This window comes from Mchenga conophoros, linkage group LG9 (genome assembly GCF_057382185.1).
Source record: "Mchenga conophoros isolate Kocher_MC1m ecotype Shallow Benthic linkage group LG9, M_conophoros_male_GT1.1, whole genome shotgun sequence".
Lineage (NCBI taxonomy): Eukaryota > Metazoa > Chordata > Actinopteri > Cichliformes > Cichlidae > Mchenga > Mchenga conophoros.
In genome coordinates, this window is record NC_140534.1 from 31,811,581 (window position 1) to 31,834,412 (window position 22,832).

The 22,832-nt window shown below is 42.0% G+C and overlaps 1 protein-coding gene across 1 annotated transcript; it reads left to right on the forward strand.

Annotated features, from left to right (window-relative positions):
• The first annotated feature begins 657 nt into the window (after positions 1-657).
• On the forward strand, positions 658-11,384 carry LOC146567620 (uncharacterized). Its single transcript, XM_085287560.1, has 5 exons — positions 658-1,300; positions 3,620-3,725; positions 4,711-5,046; positions 6,368-6,880; positions 10,020-11,384. The coding sequence occupies exons 2-5, from the start codon at positions 3,708-3,710 to the stop codon at positions 10,707-10,709; spliced, it is 1,557 nt and encodes a 518-aa protein (XP_085143686.1). The 5' UTR covers positions 658-1,300; positions 3,620-3,707; the 3' UTR covers positions 10,710-11,384.
• Positions 11,385-22,832: the final 11,448 nt, after the last annotated feature.

A 22,832-nucleotide genomic window follows, 5' to 3' on the forward strand; every position in this document is an offset into this window, starting at 1 on the left:
GTGCATGTGTGTGTTTTATTTTGATGGATTTTAAAAAAAAATATTACTCATGATATAACATTGTCCAGACATGGCTGGTAAGGACATGAGGAGGAAACAGCAGGAGCTGTGTGAGGCTACTAAAGGCAGTGCTATAACATTTTTCTGTCATCATTTTATTATAGATTAAGTGCAAGAGTTGTTAGGTGTGGATAATTAGCTTATAGTTTATTGCAATAGAAAGTTGTGCCTTGTTCTCACATAGCAAGTGGAGAGTGATATATGAAAAGATGGGATGGAAGGAAGAAGAGAAGCAAAGAGTGAGTCACAGGCAGAGCCTAAATTATTTCTCACAGTTTTTTGTTGCCTTATGGTTCCAAGTGCTGTCACCAATCTTTGCATTTTGTTATTATCTCATGACACTTGTTTAATCAGCTACCATCTCTCCTATGGACTTTTTAATGTCTACAGTCTCAGATCAACACAGCCCTGCCCTTCCCATATTAGATTCTTGATGAATGTGTGTTGCTGTTATTCAGCCTGGTTCAATGTGCCCCTTTTTAACTTTGAGCACCCGCCCCTTTAAACCTCTCTGCACAGCCCTGCGTAACACCACTCAGAAAGTAGAGCAGAAGTACTAACAGAGGTTCAGCAAACATTTTACAAGATACACATGATGGGACTTATAGTTGCCTTTTTATGGATTCCAGCTCATTATGGAGTCAGAGCAAATGAAACAACAGAGAGAGCTGCGAAGGAAGCCACAACACATGGGGTAGTTGACCTGGCTATTGACAGAAACAAAGAGTATCATAAGGCAAGAAATCAAGAAAAGATGGCAAAAACAGTGGGAGTAAGAAAGGAGGGGACAGTCATATACTGGGTTGCCTGTGTTGAGCGGGTGGGCATTGCGGCTTTACGCCACCCTGACATGCTTTGCTTTGCTAATCGACGTTTCAATTCAATCTCCATACCAGTTGGTGGCGGTAATGCACCATTTTGTTATTTGCCAACAATATAAAGAAGAAGAAGCATGCTCCGTGGTGACATGCCGTACGCAGTTTGCACAGACGGAGCTACTTTTTCATCCAAAGCGAGTAAACTAGTGAACTTAGAGGAGAAAACAAACTAAAGTATCGATCATAAACCACTACCAGCGTTTGGATCGATATCTGCATCGATCTGCCCACCCTTGTCTCCTGGATCGTAGCTGAGATCAGCGTGAACCACGTGGGTCTCTGCTCCCTGATCTGTTTCCTGTGTTTGGAAAGAGTTGCAGCTTCATCGCGGAGTTTCTCTCGGTTTGTGGGCTCATCTAAAGGTAAGCACCGAGCTAACTTTACTGTGAGTTCAGTTCATGTTGAGTTTAGCTCCTGAATGAGGTCTTCTGCTGCTCTCCTCGGTGTCTGTTCACAGTTTATTGTGAACACGTTGAGAGAAGAGTGAGAGAGTGTTTGGAGAAAAACACCAGCTAATCATTAGCTCAACATGCTACTGGTGTCAACCCAGCCTCCAGTTTGAGAATTACAGTCAAGTCAGCCTCCACCATGTTTTGTGTTTCCTTTGTATTCTAAGTATTACGGCGAGATATGCGGACACCTAATTTCAAAGTAAAAGGTCGTGAAACCTGATTCCAAAGTAGAGACCAGCTTCGACTGAATTAACAAATTTGTCAAGAACATAAAAAATATTATTTAGTCTTTAGTCAGCTGCTGTGGATGAACACATGAGAGGAAGTGAACTCCTACAAAGTCTCATTTTAATGAGTCTGGCTGCTGTAAAGTGATGCACAGGAAGATGTTAACAAAAACTAATGAAACAGAGATGAAAGTAAACAGTGTTCATATTTGGAAGCACAGAGAATAAAATATATTGTGGTGGTTAATGTGCAGCTCTTGGTGATTTGGAGAAATCATATTTTTAATCATGTTGTGGATTGAATGTTGGGTTTTATTTTATTTTGTCTACAGAAGTTTTTCCCACTTGTGATCGTTCAGATTGATTTGTTGGGTTGACTTGAATCATGTGAAGGTTTAAAGCTGCACTTCCCCCAAAAAGAATAAAGTATAATCGTGAAGAATGTAATAATGTCTTCCTGTGTCAAACACAGCTGCAGTCAAAGCAGGAAGGAAAGCACTGAAACCACTGATCAAAGCTCATTAATCAAAGACCATCAGTACTGTGGGAAATATAAATGTTGCAATATTTAAATAAGTGCCATATTAATCAAGAGGCGATAGAAGGTTTAAACTGGAAGTCATTTAAAGTAGTGTTTTGCTTGTAACTGCATACGTGCCTGCGCAGATTAGAACAGGATGTACTCAGGATTAGAGCAGGGCGATATGACCAAAAATATTTATCACGATGTACATTTGAAAATTTGCGATAACGATATAACTGACAATATAATTGACACTAGACAAAATGCTTTACAACTCCACAACTTTATTAGTGCAAAAAAAACATCAATGTATTTTCACTTAAACAAGCAGCTGTTTTTTTTTTTTTTTTATGTGCATTAAAGTTATATAAAAATGTAACAGCGCAAATTCCTTGTTGACAGTTTAACCAAAAGGCATTTCCAGTGGAAACTGGCCGACATATCCTCAGCATAACCATGTATAATATCCACAAAACTTAAAAAGAGGTTATACACACACAATACGGTAACATTATGTTGAAGCACAGTACGTATCACTCCGCGAGGCTCCTGCCTACGACAGCCGTATTGCTCCGACAATCCATCAAGCGGTGCGGCTTCGTAGCATAGCAAAGTCGTACTGAAACATTTGACAGATTTTCGAGCACCGTGTACATAAAATCGTTTCCAGGTCAGTAAACACAACCAGAATTCCTACATAAGGCACACGGGATTATAATGGACACTGTCGATTTTCAGAAAAATCAAAGGATTGATTTTAAGTGTGCCGTATTTTCCAAACAACACTGTAATAACGGCGGCCCGCTAGCATGCGCTACCAAAAATAGTGCTTTGTTGTGTATGTGACGGACGAAAGCTAAACCAGTTCCACACCACTGAAGTTGCAGCATTTTTACAAACCAATTCTGGTTCATCCATTTCATTTAACGATCCACTTTCGCTCTTCTCATTCTGCGTCGCCACCATGTGCGTATGTAATCACAGGCACTGCGCATGCGCATTTTACCCATATTCTATCGCGATATTTCATTTTCCTATCGTTGCCCAAAATTACACCGGTATTACCGTGAACGGTATGATATGGCCCAGCCCTACTGAGGATGTGTCATATACGATCATGGGGCCTCACAACGAGAAACAGGAAACAGATGGGGATGAGAGAGTGTTGAAACCGTTAGTGAGGAACGAACATCAATACAATAAAAGGAGTTGCAGACAACTGTAACTCACCATCAAATAGGACTTTCTGGCCCTGTCATAGTAAAGGGCTGCTTAGAATATTAGAGCCAATGTCACAAAGTTCCTCCTGAAGTATAAGTGAGTGAGAGAGTTTCCTCACTTTGCAGCACAACACGTCTCACAAGATTTCTACAAGCAATCAGAGTGAAATTTGTACTTTGTGTTGTCAGATGAACATATGAGACACTTTGACTCTTCAGTGCAGTGTGGAGCCTAACAAAGATCTGTTTTGTGTCCCAGCTGATCAGCAGGAGGAGAAGAGTCTGACGGAGCAGCAGAGGAACATTTTCAGCCATCTGGACTCAGCTGAGTCACTACAGAGGAAACAATGAGCTCAACACAGGAGGTGAGGAAAGTATCACAGTTTCACCAAATAATCAGTCACGTCTAAAACTCTCATCCTCCCAACCTGTTATATGACTGTGTTGTATTTTAGTATATATACAATCACACAGTTAGTTTGTCTCAGATTGTTTTGCAGCATCTTTCAGTTTATGAAAAAACATAATGTCACATGTACAGACCCAATATCTGATGTCAACACATGAGGACTTACATGTAAGCTTTAATCTCCAGTTGATCAAATCCCACTGAGCAGTCCTTCCCTTTAAATCTAACTTCTCTTCTTCCTCTCCTGTCCTGTGTGTCTTATCTTTCTCCATCTCTGAGTGAAGTTAGCTCTCTTTCTTTTCTCTCCCTGTGATGTGCAGCAGCTGGACCTTTAGCCAGCAACACACTGTGAGACAAACTGCACACGAACAGTTTGTGTGTTTGCTGATGTTTGTTGATAGAAACGCTGCATTTGAAATTACCTGTTTGTTCAGGTGCTGTGCAAAAAAGAAAGAAGAACAACATCTCACTTTAACTCCTGACTATGACTCACAGTTTTGCCTCTTTCATCTCTTTTTATGTTTCAAACCCTGGTGATTAGTACACGATCAGGATTGTCTTTCATGTGTTACTTTTCAGGCTCAAATCAGTTTGATGTTTGATGCCTGCAGTGATGAAATAACACCCCTCAAATTCCTCAAACCAAAAGTAAAAAGTCTGTTTTGAAAATATAATGAGTAGAAAGTCCTTTTTTTCTGTGGGGAGTAAAAGTAAAGAAAAAATATTCTAGAGTGTTTAAACAGTGATTAATTATTTTAACACCAGGTTGGATGTAATGTGTTAGAACTACCAGCAGGTGGGGATAAGAGACCTTTAAGGTGTTTGGTGCCACACTCCACCTTCAGGTTTAAAACTAGTGTTAATGGAGGGAGTTTGAAGGTTGAGTTTGTTCCACGACTGCATTTCACTCACTGCCTCTGTTTGTATCTCTGTCACTGCAGGACCAACATGGAACGAGAAGTCAGCGCTCTCAGGAGGCCGACAAACCTCACAGAAGAAAGGGAGAGAAAAAACACACCTGTGACGAGTGTGGGAAGGATTTTACTGAGAAGTGTTTACTAAAACGTCATCAGGTCATCCACACTGGAGAGAGACCGTTCAGCTGTGACTTGTGTGGAAAGACTTTTTCCTGGAAGAGTGGCCTAAAAGCACACCAACTCATCCACAGTGGAGTTAAAGCGTACAGCTGTGATCAGTGTGGCAGAGCTTTTACTGACAGTAGCAGCTTACAGAGGCATCTAGTTACCCACTCTGGAATTAAGGCATACAGCTGTGACATTTGTGGAAAAACTTTCAGCCTGAAAGAAACTCTAAATACACACCTACGCATTCACACCAGACATTTTGTGTACTGCTGTGATCAGTGTGGCAAACAGTTTATAACCAACACGCAGTTACAACGCCACATGTTGACCCACTCGGAGGAGAGACCTTATAAATGTGACCTGTGTGAGAAGACTTTTAAATCTCCACATTACCTGAGACGACACCAACAGATCCACACCAGAAAGAGACTCTCCAAGCGCACTTACTGTGAGGTATGTATTTATATTTTTATCTTGTCATTTTAGCCTGACTGTTTGGAACAACTCTGCAAATTAAACTGTGTTAGCATGTTAGCAATTCTACTGCATGGAAAAGGCTGCATCTGAGGCGGCACAGTTAATCTGCCTCAGATTGTTTTGCAGCATGTTTCATAATCTGAAAGAAAAAACATAATGTCACATGTACAGACCCAATATCTGATTTCAACACATGACGACTTACATGTAAGCTTTAATCTCCAGTTGATCAAATCCCACTGAGCAGTCCTTCCCTTTAAATCTAACCTCTCTTCTTCCTCTCCTGTCCTGTGTGTCTTATCTTTCTCCATCTCTGAGTGAAGTTAGCTCTCTTTCTTTTCTCTCCCTGTGATGTGCAGCAGCTGGACCTTTAGCCAGCAACACACTGTGAGACAAACTGCACACAAACAGTTTGTGTGTTTGCTGATGTTTGTTGATAGAAACGCTGCATTTGAAATTACCTGTTTGTTCAGGTGCTGTGCAAAAAAGAAAGAAGAACAACGTCTCACTTTAACTCCTGACTATGACTCACAGTTTTGCCTCTTTCATCTCTTTTTATGTTTCAAACCCTGGTGATTAGTACACGATCAGGATTGTCTTTCATGTGTTACTTTTCAGGCTCAAATCAGTTTGATGTTTGAAACCAAAAGTAAAAAGTCTGTTTTGAAAATATAATGAGTAGAAAGTCTTTTTTTTCTGTGGGGAGTAAAAGTAAGGAAAACAAGGAAAAATGATTTTAGAGTGTTTAAACAGTCATGAATTATTTTTAACAGCAGGTTGGATGTAATGTGTTAGAACTACCAGCAGGTGGGGATAAGAGACCTTTAAGGTGTTTGGTGCCACGCTCCACCTTCAGGTTTAAAACTAGTGTTAATGGAGGGAGTTTGAAGGTTGAGTTTGTTCCACGACTGCATTTCACTCACTGCCTCTGTTTGTATCTCTGTCACTGCAGGACCAACATGGAGCGAGAAGTCAGCGCTCTTAGGAGGCTGACAAACCTCACAGAAGAAAGGGAGAGAAAACATACACCTGTGACGAGTGTGGGAAGGGTTTTATTTCCAAATGTCACCTGAAACTTCATCAGGTCAGCCACACTGGAGAGAGACCGTTCAGCTGTGAGTTGTGTGGAAAGTCTTTTTCCAGGAAGGATTCCCTAAAAAACCACCAACTCATCCACAGTGGAGTTAAAGCGTACAGCTGTGATCAGTGTGGAAGAGCTTTTACTCAAAGTGGCCACCTACAGAGTCATCTAGTTACCCACTCTGGAATTAAGGCATACAGCTGTGACATCTGTGGGAAAACCTTCAGTCGGTTAGGGAACCGAAATACACACCTACGCATTCACACCGGACATGATGTGTACTGCTGTGATCAGTGTGGCAAACAGTTTATAACCAACAAGCAGTTACAACGCCACATGTTTACCCACACTGAGGAGAGACCTTATAAATGTGACCTGTGTGAGAAGACTTTTAAATCTCCACATTACCTGAGACTACACCAACAGATCCACACCAGAAAGAGACTCTCCAAGTGCAGTTACTGTGAGGTATGTATTTATATTTTTATCTTGTCATTTTAGCCTGACTGTTTGGAACAACTCTGCTCATTAAACTGTCTCAGCTAGGGGTGGGTTTTGATAATCAATTTACTGATTAAAATCAATTCTGGCTTGGATAACGTGACATCAATTCATTAAAATCCTGAATCGATTTTTTTAATATAATTTTATTTTGCTCGAAAAGCCCCGAATCTCAGTTGAAACCTTACAAAATTTTGACAACCACCAAACAGTAAATGAGAGCAGGTACACGGATTCTGCACAAAGACGTAAACACAAAGCGCCGACCCGCGGATCAGAATCAGTGAGTTGTCGCCCTTCTCACCTGACAGCACGGACACGGTCGGGGCTGAAAGCTTGCAGCTCACTGATTCTGATGTTTCGTCAATTCTACTGCATGAAAAAGCAGCTCTTTTTTTTTTTTTTTTTTTTTTTTTTTTTTTGCCTGTCCCATTTGGTTCTTTAGCCATCAGAATTGTTGTCTGAAGACCAACAAGGATACCCAGTGGATTTACTTTGCCAAATGGATCTTCGTGGCATTGCCGTATTGGTCCATTTGGTCGATCTTTGTTTTTATTATTTATTATATTGTATTTTCAGATGTTACAGACGGGACAGACATCAGTGAGGGATAGGAAAGGGAGGAAGAAAGAGGAAGGAAAGGAAAAACAGAAGGGGAGAGGGACAGTGAGAAAGGGGGGGAGAAAAAAAATTAAAATCTCCTGGATCACCTGTTGAGAGAAGAATAGAAGACAAAAAAAACATACTAAACACAACACCATCGCATTAATCTAGCTAAGTGTAAACAGCAGTAAATACTAAATATTCAATGTTGTTGTGCAGCACGCAGGACAGATGTGCTTCGAAGTAGTAGCCAAGAAAGGTGTAATTTAAGTCTACGAGCAGTGAACACCCGTGTGCATACCTGTGTGGATCAGCGTGCTTGTATTCCAAAGGTTTCTCCATGTAACGATCTGCTAGGGAGTGTGGGGGGGGCCACAGCCCCGTCCTCCAGGGTATGAAGCAGGTATGGAGGAGATCAAAACTCCAGACATCCAGAGGCCCCCAGAACACAAGAAACCATGGAAGACCAACAGAGGGGCAGCCGCACCACTGTCCCAGTAAGAGCTGAGGAGAGTCCCAGATGAGGGTTCACTCAGCAGCCGCGGAGCAGAAGTCAGGGGGAGTTGCAGTGACGCGCCCGTGAGCTCCGCCGGCAGCCAGCTGTGCCTGAGTGACCGAGCCCCAGGCCGAGAGGCCGGGGGCACCCCACCTCCGAAGTGGTCCAAGCGAGCCCCAGGTTCCAGGCCCCGATAAGCGGCCGCCAAGGAGTGAGCCGGTGTGTACCTGGGTGCCCACCCCCAGACACAAAGAACCACCAACGCACCGATGTCTGAGGGAGTCCGCCACCGGCAGGGGAAGTGGTGGTGGGTGGAGATATGCCTCCAAACCTTGGAGGGCCTGAGGTGTCCCCAGAGAGGTGGTGTCTGATACCCAACCTGACATATAGACACAGACATACAGGCACACACAGACACAAACATCCATTCCCCCCCTCATGCTCTCATATGCACTCACTCCACACTCAACCAACGTGGAGACAGACATAAAGAGACGCTGTACACACGATCACACTCCCCAAGCGTACTCTACAAACCGGGTCTAGGTACCCTTGCCCCTGGAGGGGGGAACTGCACCCAGACCCAGGTGGTGTTACCCTTTTCCCTGCGGTGGGGAGAGGCAGACCGCCCCGACTCCGTAGCAGCAGGGAGGCCCCACACTTCAGACCGCAGTCGGGCGGCCAACTCCTCCTAGCCCTCCCGCTCCAGCAGGCCGCAGAGAATGGGGGTGGGAGAAGACTCCAAACCTCCCTCCACCCGCTCATTGTAGTGTTGATGCATGTGTGTTCTAAGGTGCAATTAAAACCCAGGAGGGCATGGAGCTACCTGCCAAGGAGCAGCAGGTAAGCGCATAGTCCCTCCTGATAGCCCTCAATGTCTAAGTGTATTTAAAATTGAGAGGTGGGCAACGACGCCAGGGGTGAGGTGTACACCCTGATGGTAATATGGACTCCGTGATTGTGCCCACCCCTAAGATCCTATATGTATGTGTAATGAGAGTGTGAATAATGTGAATGTCTAAGTTGTGGGGTAAAATTGAGGCAGAGGCAGCCGGAAGGAGACAGAGGGGGGGGGTAGCCTCCTCTGCACCCTGGTGACATACCCCTACTCCAAGGCCCTGCATGTGTGGGTGGTTGTGGTGGAGCGGGAAGAGGGAGGCAGCTGGAGATGGGGAGGGAAGGAAGGGAGGGGCAGGTAACCCCTCCCTGGGGCCAGCTCCCCCGCTGACCCCAGTAGGCACTCCCACACTCCGCGACCCGCCAGAGAAAGAGGGCCCAGGCCCATCCAGACCGGGGCCCAGTGCAGCAGCGCCTCCCGGCCCCACAGAGCCCGGGACAGTTCACCCAACCCCACCACAGAAAAAGCTGCACCCACCCCACCATCCACTCATCTTCCAGACTACATAAGACAGTAAACGCCCAGGCTGAGATCTTCCTCCACCTCTCCTGTATCTCCCCCTCCTGCAGAGAGAGTCCCTGAAGAGAGGAAAGCTCCTGCAGATGTGACCATCTCCCCCACCAGTTGAAGAGCCCCCCAGGTGGCTCGACGCACCGGCGGCACCCTGCTCCAGGGCTGGGCCCCCATGCACCCACCCGCCCACAACCCCGGCAAAACACCAACCAGGACCCAAGCCCCCGAGGCCCGGCCCGGGCCCCAGCCCGGAGACGGAGCGCCCCCAGAACCTCACGCCCATCCCGGACCCACCCAGGGGCAGCCAGGCCACCAGGTCAGTAACCCACGTCCATCAGCACAGACCCTCCCCTAGCCCCGCTGCACGCAGCCGCGAGGAAACAGTCATCTGAGAGCCAACAGAGCCCTCAACCGGACATGACCGCTACCCCGGGTTGAGCCCCCCAAGGAAGATGCCTTGAAAAAGCAGCTCTGAGTGATTATTCAGATTTTCATTTCAGTTATGATTTTGTTTTTTATTCGCTCTTTATTTCAGGCGACGTTCAGGATAAAAATGGTGAAGGACTGACTTACACTGTCTTTGTGTCTTTGTTTAGAAGCAGAGCGACACAGATGGATCCAGTTCTCAACCCTGTCATCACTGTGTTGGTGGGAAAGACTTTCGTTGTGACCTCTGTGGAAAAAATTTCAGTCACCAATACACCCTAAAAACACATCAACGTAAACACACTGGAGACAAACTGAAATACTGCAAAGAATGTGGAAGAAGCTTCACCACATCAAGTGGATTAAAACGCCATGAACTCATTCACAGTGGGGTTAAAAAGCACCTCTGTGATCAGTGTGGGTCATCTTTCATTACTGCAAGTGGGCTTAAAACACACAAACAAGTCCACACAGGAGAGAAACCATACAAGTGCAGACACTGTGACAAAAGCTTCTCACAATCAGCTAATCGTAACTATCATGAACGTGCACACATGGAAGGAAACTACAGCTGTGACCAGTGTGACAAGAGCTTCAGGAATCTCAGTTCATACTCCGAACACAAACGATCCCACGTTACTAATAAACTGTTTCACTGTTACCAATGTGCCCAAACATTCACCTCATTGTCTGCTCTGTGCAAACATCAGCGTGATCACTCAGGGCTGAAATCACTCCCATCACTGGATCACAGTGAATCTAAAGAGACAGAAAGATCCTCTTCTGGTTTCAGGGTCAGACTCAAAACCCTTGAGATCAGGCTCCACAGAGTTCAGAGTGAATCTCCTGTAAAGATCTGATGAGGCAACTATGAATGAAAATGGTTCCCTAGTCTCATTTTAAGCTTTCTAAACTGTTCTGCTTCAGTGTTCATGTCGAGTGGTTCGCTTTGTTCCAGCAGTTGGATGAAGAAGTTTGAGCTGTGATTTCATTTCCTGTATTTCAGAGTAAAGGCTGAAGTGACAAATGGAAACATGTTTACAGTCACAGTCAGATGAACTGTTTTCAGTGGCACAGATGGAGGTTTATCAGAGGAGGAGACTTGGCTGCTCTCCACTCACACTGAACAGGGTTCCTGCAGCTTATTTAAAATCTGACCTGAAAGTTATGAAAAATTTCCTTGTAACACTTGAGTTACAGTAGCGGGGCTGCTCCGTAATCCAGTTCAATAACACATCTCCTGACATTAAACGTAAGCTTATTTAATAATGTGGATCTCTTTTGTCCAGATTTTTATTCAGAGGCAGCAACTGTGGTAAGAATTGACCCGGATCTTTACAGATCTTACAGTTTAGTATCAAGTTCATTTCCTTGTTGATGCAGAGCCAGAATTTAGATATTTTTAGACAATCCCATAGAAGATGCATGTAAGTTCCATCTGCTGTATTACATTTGAGAAAAATTTGAAACATCTTTAAAATCTTGTATTTTTCCTTAAACTTGCTGTAGGTATTAAAACTTATGATTTTGTGTTTAAGATGTCGAAACAATTAATTTTGGGAATTCATTTTTTTAAAGTTGTGGTTTCATTTGCTCAGAGTTCATCAACGTTTTCCTGATACAAGGTGGGATGGATCCATGCTTTTATGGTGTTTAAGACAAATTCTGAAAGCCGAACGTTGCAGAGATTGAGACCCATTAGACCAGGCAGCATTTTTCAATCTTCTATTGTCCTGAGCTGTGGCCTCAGTTTCACTGGAAGTTGAACCCAAGTACGGTGTTCAGCTGTGGACTGGTCCATGGACCCGCCTGTCCTCCAGGAACACAAGTACACATCCTGGACAGGGAGGAACGCCGGTTTGAGACCAGAGTCAAGGAGACCATTTACATGACAAGGGAAAGACTGAATCAAGGAGGGGGCCTAAGGGGACTTTTATTTCCTTTGCAACATCCATTTGAATTTCCATTTAAACACAGACAACAAGTAACTAGACTAAGCACAGTAGGAAATGGTTTGCCCCTTCTCATCAGCAACACCTGGACAGAATTACCCTTGACCTTAAATAACCCCGTACCTACCTCTGCCATAACCAGTACATAAAATGAAATACAACCCTCTAGTGGTGATAAGGACAGGGAAATAAGAAAAATGGCTCCTACACACCAGCTCCTAATTACATGAGGCAGAGGACATAGGCTGTGTCCCAATTAAGAGACTGTACGCTTGAAGTACGCATTTTAAGTGCAGTTACGTCACCGCCACGCGACGACGGCTGTCCCAATTCGAAGTGTACTTCAAATGCATACTCCAAATGCGCCGTCGATTTCCCCAAATATCAAGCGTGGTCCGGTGCACGCTTCGTGGTCCCATATATCCCACAATTCATAGCGCGGCGGTGGGTGTGGAGAAGTGTGCCGCAAAATACGGGAGAAGGGAGTGGCCGAAGAGGTTGGTTTTTTTTTTCCAAACTTCATTGAAATCATAAAGCGAACAGTCAGTCATTCCAGTTCAGTTTGTACAGTAGACATGCAAGGCAAATAAGAGTAACAATATACAGTACAATGAAATAAGAAGGATAAATAAATAAAGGATAGAAAAGAAAAAAAGGGGGGGAATGTGACAGACTTCATAACAACTTTGTACTTGAAAGTTGTGACAGCTCATTCGTTAAACATTTCTGAATGAATTTCAATCAATGATAAACCTTTTTTATTGGAAGTTAATTTAAGAGAGTTTAAGTAATATTCAATTTCAATCAAAAACAAATTAAATGATGGGGTTGAGTTTTGAAATTTACATTTATGTATGTGGAATTTCCCTAATAAGATGGAGCGGCCGAAGAGTGAACTGTCAAAAGTACTGAATATGACGTCACTTATTTATGTGCGAATGTTTAATAAGTAAAGTCAGTCATATATCCACAAACACAACAACCTGAAAGTCAGTGATATATGTATATGTGTGTGTGTGTATATATATATATATATATATATATATATATATATATATAATAATCTGACAATACTATAATATTGGCCATATTATATTTACATTACCACAGTGAGATGGCTTTAGTCTCATGAACAACATTAACTAATTGTTATTTACTAACTAATCTTAAATGACTGTTCAGCACAGAAATGAAGCCCAACAATCATGTTTTACAGTCCCGTGGTCTCAGCCTCAGATACTCAACTAATCAAAGTGATGTCATGACAAAAATGAATGACCAACAAAACATTTTTCTCCTTCATTTCTGTCAAACAAAGCTGTATGTAACGTGTCTCGCGGTTAGTATTATGGTTGCTAGGCAACCTGAACAGCGCGACGAAGCGTATACCGTCCCATTTCACAAGCCTCTCACTTCCGCACTTCTCGTACTTATAGTACGCACCGTACGTAGTACGCGTAGTGCGCGTACTTCAAACGTGCAGTCTCTTAATTGGGACACAGCCATAGTAATTATTGAACTTAAAGGAGGCATAATAAATCATTATTAGTGATGCGTGGATCGATACTGAAATATTGATTCCTCAAATACCAGTAACTTATGTTCTAGAATCGATTCTCATATTAAAATATCGATATTTTAGTAATTTAGGGTAAATTTGTAGTTCATCATTAAGAGGAACACAGTGGAAAGAAAATAAAGAAATACCATTTGGATCGTCTACACTGGAAGGAACTACTTCCTCTTCCGCCTTTCATAGTCATGTTTGAAATACGGCTGTATAAATGTGTCGCAGAGCCTGGCGTGCGCACTCACAACAATGGCTGAGCATAACTGGGGTCATCTGCGGACGTATTTTATCTCCACAAACAGCCGAGACATGGTTTGCGATTCATGTGGTAAGAAAGTGAGGTGTCATGGCAGCTCCACTAACCTCGTCAAACACCTGAGAGTAAATCATATCGCAGGATATGATGAGTGTATGTTGAGGCGAACTGAAGTGGAGAGGACAGGTGCTGCTAGGGCGAGACAGACGTCTCTCGCGGAGTCCTTTAATGCTGCAGGCAGGCAAAGTGTTCAAATAGCGCACCACTTAAGTTTTTTTATTATATGATGACTTCTGCATTATTAAGTGATAAGAACAAGTAGTCTGATGTCCTGTAATCATGATGATGCTAAAATTGGAGATACAATAGAAGATACAATAAATAAAATAATTTTTTGTACAAAGTATCAGTATCGGTTCAGTATCATCGATACCAGCCTGAATTTTACTTGGTATCGAATCAGAAATGAAATCAGTGGTATCCCACATTACTAGTCATGATACATCTTTACAATATGCATAAGAGGGCAAACCATGTTTCATTTATAGGCAAGGCAAGTTTATTTATATAGCACAATTCCACAACAAGGTCATTCAAAGTGCTTTACAGAGACATTCAAAAACAAAAACAAATAAAAAGAATGATTTAAAATTGATTAAAAAACAGTCGATAAAATCAGAACAGTAGATAAAATCAGTAGTTAAAATGTAAGTATTGAAATTTAAGCTTAAAAGTGTGGATTTGGTGTTTTATTCAAATGCAGCTGAGAATAGGTGAGTCTTCAACCTGGATTTAAATAAACTGAGTGTTTCAGCTGATCTGAGGCTTTCTGGGAGTTTGTTCCAGATATAAGGAGCATAAAAGCTGAATGCAGCTTCTCCGTGTCTGGTTCTGACTCTGGGAACTGATAAAAAGCCGGATCCAGATGACCTGAGGGATCTGGAAGGTTCATACTGGGTCAGGAGGTCACTGATGTATTTTGGTCCTAAACCATTCAGAGCTTTATAGACCAGCATCAGGACTTTAAAGTCTATCCTCTGACGGACAGGCAGCCAGTGTAAAGACCTCAGAGCTGGACTGATGTGGTCCACTTTTTTGGTCTTAGTGACGACTCGAGCAGCAGAGTTCTGAATGAGCTGTAGATGTCTGACTGAATTTTTTAGGTAGACCTGTAAAGATGCTGTTACAGTAATCAAGCCTACTAAAGATGAATGCATGGACTAGTTTTTCCATGCACTGTTGGGACATTAGATCTTTTATCCTTGAAATATTCTTGAGGTGATAGTAAGCTGATTTTGTTATTGTCTTAATGTGTTTTTCTAAGTGTAGGGCTGCATCCATCACTACACCCAAATTTCTCGCCTGGTTTGTGGTTTTTAGGTGTATAGATTGAAGTTCTCTGGTGACCTGTAATCGTTTTTCTTTGGCACCAAAGACTATTACCTCACTTTTGTTTTTGTTTAGCTGGAGAAAATTGTGGCACAACCAGTCATTAATTTCCTCAATGCATTTACCAAGAGCCTGTACAGGGCCTCAGTCTCCTGGTGACATTGTGATATATATTTGTGTGTCATCTGCATAGCTATGACAGTTTATTTTGTTGTGCTTTATAATCTGTGCCAGTGGGAGCATGTAAATGTTAAACAGAAGGGGTCCCAAGAGGGAACCTTGGGGAACTCCACATGTGATACTTGTCTGCTCAGATGTGAAGTTACCTATTGATACAAAGTATTTCCTGTTTTCTAAGTATGTTTTGAACCAGTTTAGTACAGTCCTGAAAGACCTGCCCAGTTCTCCAGTCGTTTGAGTAATATGTTGTGGTCAACTGTATCAAATGCTGCACTGAGATCCAGTAAAACTAAGACTGACATTTTTCCACTGTCTGTATTCAGACATATGTCATTGAACACTTTGGTCAGAGCGGTTTCAGTGCTGTGGTTCTGTCTAAAACCTGACTGGAAGGCATCATAGCAGTTATTCTGTTTTAAGAAGTAACTGAGCTGTTGAGAAACTGCTTTTCAATGATTTTACTTAAAAATGGGAGATTTGAGATCGGCCTGTAGTTGTTCATTTGTGTCTTGTCAAGATTGTCCTTTTTTAGTATAGGTTTAATTACAGCAGTTTTTAGTGGTTCTGGAAACACACCTGACATTAAAGAAAAGTTGACGATCTGTAACACATCTGACTCTTTGAGACCTTTTTGAAAAAACCTGTTGGCAGGACATCTAAACAGCAGGAGGAGTTCAGTTGACCTAAGATGTCCTCCAGGTCTTTGCTGTTAATAGGGTGAAACTGTTTGATGGTATTTAATAGGGGTGGGGGAAAAAATCGATACTGTGTAGCATCGTGATATTTTGTTTGCTAATAATGTATCGATACAGGGACAGCAGAAATCGATATTTTGTTACAAAAAAAGTTTTTGTGGACTGGAACATGCTCTTACTTCAGAGCATGTTGATCCTTTTTCTGAGCAAGAATCCTGACATTCCTTCACTGTCCAAATGTGTTTAACTTTTTTTTTTGGCAGCAATAAACATGACAGTTTACTTATTTTAATTTAAGACATGTTTTATTTTAATTAAGTTTAAAACTTTTTTATTTAATGTAAAATTATATTTTGTTTTAATTTACTTTCTAATTCTTCAGTTGCTGAATGGGCTGCATAGTTTTCATAAATTGCATAGTTCAGAATAGCTATAATTGTACCAGATTGTTGCATTCAGTTAAGTTGGACTAGACTGTAATACAAACCGTTCAGTTTGTCAACAATAAAACTGACTGAAATGAGAGAAAGACTGAGTGTGAGACTTTGATATTAGATAAAATGAATATTGATAAAGTTGACCTTTATGTACAGAATCTGAATATCGCAAAATATTTTAAAAAATTGCAATAATATCGTATCGTGCGTTAAGTATTGTGATAATATCGTATCGCGGGATGTATGGTGATTCCCACCTCTAGTGTTTAAACAGTTTTTCAGTGGACACAGTACATATCCTGAATCTGCTGTTGATGTACCAATTGCTTGTCTAATCTTTTGGATTTTTTCTGTGAAGAATTTGGCAAAGTCATTACAGGTCATGGTCGAATGAAGTTCAGCTGCCACTGACACAGGAGGGTTTGTTAGCCTGTCAACTGTAGAAAAAACATCATTCTAAATCATTCTATACATCATTCTACCAGTAATCTAGTTCATCAGTTTGTAGCTTCACAAAACAAAACGAAAATGAATTTTTGCAACAGGTTTTTCAATCAATTTTGTTAATTTTGTTTCCAGATAAGAGAGGCCAGACCTTTCTTATCCTCTATGTTTAATCTGGACCTTGGGACAGCTAAGAGCATCTGATCCACAGACTTCAGTGATCTTATAGGAGCGAACCAATTTAAAAGATCAGATAGGTATGAGGGTGCTAACCCATGCAACGCCTTAAAAACACATAATAAAATCTTAAAATTAATTCAAAACCTAACTGGCAGCCAGTGTAAGGATGCCAGTATGGGAGATATGTAGTCTTGGTTGCATAAAATAAGATAACCTTTATTAATCCTACGTGTGGGAAATTTGTTTTGTTACATCAGTGGACAGTGCAAAGTTGCATAGAAAATTTTGAGAAAAAACACTGGAATAATACATCCATGAGATACTGTACACAATAGAATAGAATGAAATAAAATACTACATACAATCGAATCCACATGTGTGGATGTGTGTGCTTGGTCAGTTGAAGTCTTTCTTGTGGAGTCTGACAGCAGTGGGGAGGAAAGACCTGCGAAATCTCTCCGTCCCACATCGTAGGTGCCGCAGCCACTGAAGGAGCTGCTCAGAGCTGTCAGAGTCTCCTGCATGGGGTTGGAGATGTTGTCCAACAGGGATGACAGCTTAGCCACCATTCTCCTGTCACTCACCACCTCTAGGTCCAGAGGGCATCCTAGAACAGAACTGAAAGTAGAGATAGTGTCTGTCTCCCGAATCCAAACTGGAAGCTGGTTCCACAGAAGAGGGGCCTGAAAACTGAAGGCTCTCCCTCCCATTCTACTTTTAAATACTCTAGGAACAACAAGTAAGCCTGCAGTGCGAGAGCAAAGTGCTCTAATAAGGTGATATGGTACTACAAGGTCATTAAGATAAGACGGGGCCTGATTATTTAAGACCTTGTATGTGAGGAGCAGAATTTTGAATTCATGCCAGTATATGACATCCCCTCATCTCATCTATCACTCTCCACTTGGTGTCCATTTGAGAACAAGGCACACCTTGCTATTGCAATTAACTATTATGTAATTATCCACACCTAACAACTCCTGCACTTAATCTATAATAAATTTCTGACAGCAGCAAAACATTCCAATTGTGCTTATTATTATTTTTATACTGGAATACCTCTCCAACAACTGGTCCATGTAGCAGAACGCTCGTAACCAGAGCGTTTTGCCATCAAGGGCAATCATTGGTTAATGGCGATCATGTGACTGATGCAAGTCAGATCCTTTTATTTAGCAAAAACTATGATTGATAGTTAAATATTATTTTTGAGGGGCACAGACAGGACTCCACAAGTACACACACATAAAAAAAATGCCTCAACAAACGGGCACTTTGGGCTCCCATCAGGAAAGGGACGGGTGCTCAAGCCCCTTGCGCCCCCCCTCTGAACGTGCCTGGTAAAGATCTTACGTTTCCAGTGATTACAGAAGGGGCAGATGGTCTGTAGCGTCTCCTTCTCTGCCGACAGCGCTCCCTCCCAGCACGACACCCACGTTGTGTCCTTCTCAGCTTGCTGGGAATGTCGTGTTTGTCCACCGGCAGCTCTGCTGCGGGACGCAGCGGTAACAGCTGATACCTACACTAAACAAAGGATCCATATCCATGTGCCGGGTTCCCAAACACGGCCAACAAAAGTTGAAAAAAAAAACAGAGAAAGACAACCAAGACTAGCACAAAACGGTAGTCCATGACTGCAGAATCTAACAGCTGAAACTTTAGATACAAAAAAAAAAATGGCAAAAGTAAAGAGGAGATAAGAAAGAAGCTGAGAATGAGCGGAGCTGCTGTAACAAGCTGCCACGCACGGGGGCGCCGGTGTTCAAAGTAGTTCCATGTGCCAGTTAGTAACTGTGCTGCAGTGTTTGGACTAGCTGCAGTCGGCTAACTGATGACAGACTAACACCAGAGTAAAGACTATTACATAAGTCGAGGTGAGATGAAATGAAGGCATGAATAGCTATCTCAAAGTCTCTAAAACAGAGAATTGGCTTCACTTTGCAAGTAGCTGAAGATGAAAGAAACTGGTCTTGATGACAGCATTAATATGTTTATCAAATGTTAGATTACTATCAAAGCTCACTCCTAGGTTCCTCCCAAGGGCTCTTTCAAAATAAATTCCTAAGGGCCCAAAGTCGTAGTGGTCACAGGGACCAAACACAATGATCTTTGTTTTCGGTTCATTTAAACTGAGAACATTTAAAGCCATCCACGCCTTAACATCCTCCAAACAATCCAGCAATCCCTTCAAAGGACTCACAGATTTATGTTTCAGTGGCAGGTAAATCCGTGAGTTGTCTGCATAACAAAGGTGTGAGATGCCATGTTTTTTAAAAAATTGAGCGCATAGAGAGGATATAAATTGAAAAGAGAACTGTGCCAAGAATGGACCCCTGGGGAACCCCACAAAAAATTTAGGTTTTTGAGGACAATGTATCCCCTAATCTAGCAGAAGAGCATTCCAATGCTGACAGTTGAAATAGTTTTATTAACTATGGCGAGCCCTCCAGCCTGGCCAGTAGATCATGGCGACTTCAGATATTCACAGCCTGGAGGGACAACATCCGAAAGCGAGCTTAACTCACCCAAGTTTAGCCAAGTTTCCGTCACCAGAAGAAGATTTAAGCGATGAGTGGTGAAGAAGTCGTTCAAAATAAAGGTTTTATCTTTTTTTAGCACCTCGCATTAACCAGAGTCAATCTAGCTAATACAGGGTTGCTGGCCAATTCCAATAGGTGCACCAATTCCAGGGATCGCCCGTAGATGAACAACTTGATCTCCGGGGCAAATTTGTTCAGAAGAGCGTAAGGATTAGCCGTTGGTGAAGCAGCCATGCAATTTTTGAATTTTACCAATACACTGCCCTGTTGCCCTCGCCTTCTTTGACATTTCTTCCTGGTGGGATGGCATTGTGGATCGCACCGGAGGAACAGTGGTACAGTCTCGAACACAGGTGGGATATGAAAATCTTCACGTCCTTGGGCCAGTCGGAATTGCTCTACCTCAGTGGCTCTGATATTTAGTAGCGATTGGAAGTCATAAACCAGAAGTGTACAGACATTTTTGAAGAAAACAGATGTAAACAAAGCTAGCAAAAACAAAGCAGGTAACAGCTGACGGCAAGCAGCACACACAGGTGCCATCAAATATCTATCCCTAAATCCATCTACAATCTGGACACTGTGGAGCAGGGAAATTATTTTACTGCTATTGTTAAATAATCATCATTATTACCATTGCATTAATAATATAATCTGTAGTTTAGGCCAGACGAGGCCATTTGAATTACTAGGTTATTCAAATTGATCATTGCTTTAACAATGTAACAGATAGCTTTAAGATGGCCTTAAGATGTTTATGATAATGTTAACTTTGTATTCCAGGTGCAGTTCTAACTATTTTATACACAATGCATATCTGTGCTTATTTGAGGTTCATTAATGGTCTAAAGCTTCACCTAGTGAGAGTGTCTAGATGATCCATGCTGAGGGAAAACTAGAACATAGAAGGAATTGCAATACATGCTTACACAACAGTTCATTTTAATATCTTTTATATGTTCATATTCTTGTATTAAGCTTTTAGTAGGGGTTCTTGATTAAAACATTTATTTAGTAGAGGACACATACATAGTTTCAGTTGTTACATATCAGAGCGGCTTCTGTCTCTCTGTCTGGTTAGAGGTCAGGAGCTAGTCGCGAGGTGAAACAGGGTGCAATTGTGGTTAGCACACAGACACACACACACACACACACTCAGTTAGAGAATCATTTATAGGTGAAAGTTTAATCATGTTTTGCTTGGGGTTGCAAAAAGAGCAGTTTGTCGCAGAACTGCTGCTGAGGTGTCAGGATGACAGGCGAGCATCCGGCAGTGACAGGAAGCACCTGTTATGAAGATAGAAGACAATTGTTCTTTTAAACGGTGTCAAAAGTCATTGTGGTTTTGATTTGATCTATGTATAAAATGTATCTGTGACGTTGAAGGGGCGTCATTAAATTTAAGCCCTGACGGTATAAATATCTGTTTATGCTTTGATTAAGTTGAAGATCAATTGCTGTTTCTAGTGATCTTCCCACGTGTGAATTAAAAATCATTGTTTGACCAAGAGCTTCTGGACCAAGGGTGGTTTGTACTCTCCTTCCTCAATTTTGAACCTTAACAACACCACAGGTTCTGTACAGCATGAGGGTTAATAAATTGTACCCAAATCAATATGATGTGTAAATTGATTTATTCTTGTACCTCCATGCCACAGTGGCTGGATTCTTCACCCCAGTGAAGAGGTTATTGTTATTGCCTGATTTTAATAAATTGAGCCGTTTGCTCTTTGGTACCAAAGCATATCACAAAAAGGTTAATTCTAAAAATCTAAATCAGCTGTGTGTTAGCGGCAATACATGAAAAATCACAAGACCCACCATACAAGCTAGTTTACGAGCAGTTTTTACAAAGATTATATTAATTTTGTAAAAACCATATGCAAATGCCCAAAGTCTAACAACACAACCACTACAAAAATGTAACTTTTATACAACCAGATTTTCATATACTTAATTTAATAGTGTATTCCTCTCCAGCATTAACTCCTACTTCGTTTGGTATTCTTATGAGAAAAATTCTCCTGTATGACTCGCAGTGAATCCTCGGATATGGTGGGCCACAAAGGATACACCAGACCCATCCTTGAAATGTGTGGAAAAGTAGGACACGTTCGTCACCACATTCGGAGGACTCTTCGACTTTGGAAAGCCTTCATCGCATCGCTGTGACATAATTGCCTACAAATACGGCATTTCAAGTATCAGTCCCCTGAATTTGGACACAGTCTTCCTCTCCTGGTGCATGCTCACTTTTTTTTGACGTTTTGCAAATAAGGAGGTGGGGCATTGCCACCACTAACTAGTGTGGACCAGAATTCACTCTTACCAAATAATAAAAAATAGATGCTAAAAAAAAAAAAACCCAACCAGACAGAAAGATGATAAATTCCCCTGGAGCCAAATATACTGATGCCACAGTAGATTTCACATTACATGAGAAGAAGAACAGGAATAGGGAATTTAATTTAAACTTACATACAGTACAGACTTACATTGATCAGTATTATAATTATGTACAAATATATACAGGTGCATCAAAGAATACAGCCAGTCAAACCGGGGTAGCATTTGTGGTACCTGAAAAGGATCAATGGTGGACCGTCAGTACACACTGGAGAAATGCTTCCAGTACTGTCAGCTGTTCAGTGGGTAGAAGACATGTGACCGTTACAATCAGGCATTTGTTCAGACTGAAGCTCTTCATTGGCCAGTTTACAGTGTAGCCACTCAGAAAGTAGAGCAGATGTACTAACAGAGGTTCAGCAAACATTTAACGAAATACACATGATGGGACTTATAGTTGGCTTTTTATGGATTCCAGCTCACTATGGAGTCAGAGGAAATGAAACGACAGAGTTGTGAAGAAAGCCACAAAACATGGGGTTAACTGAACTGGCTATTAACTTCTGTCAGACAGAGATAACGAGTATAATAAGGCGAGAAATAAAGGAAACATGACAAAAACAGTGGGAGGGAGAAAGAAATTTAAGGAGGGTAGGAGAAATGAGAAGCACAGGAAGGAGTAGGAGAGAGGAGGTGGTCATATCTGGAATAAGATTTGGACATATTGGTTTGATCACCACTATTGGTGACTGTCAAACCTTTGAGTCGCCGAGAAGCTGAATAGGGGGATAATGTTGACGCGCCCGCTGTTCAAAACGTAAGTTTACTGCAAAAGGGTTCAAGAAGTGAAAGTTGTCAGGCCTTATTCCAGTTTTTAAAACAGAGTATACATTGAGGGAGGATTCTGGTGTCGACGTTTCACTCCACACCAGTTGGTGGCGGTAAGGCACCATTTTGGTGTTTGACAACCGCCAATAACCAATACAAAGAAGAA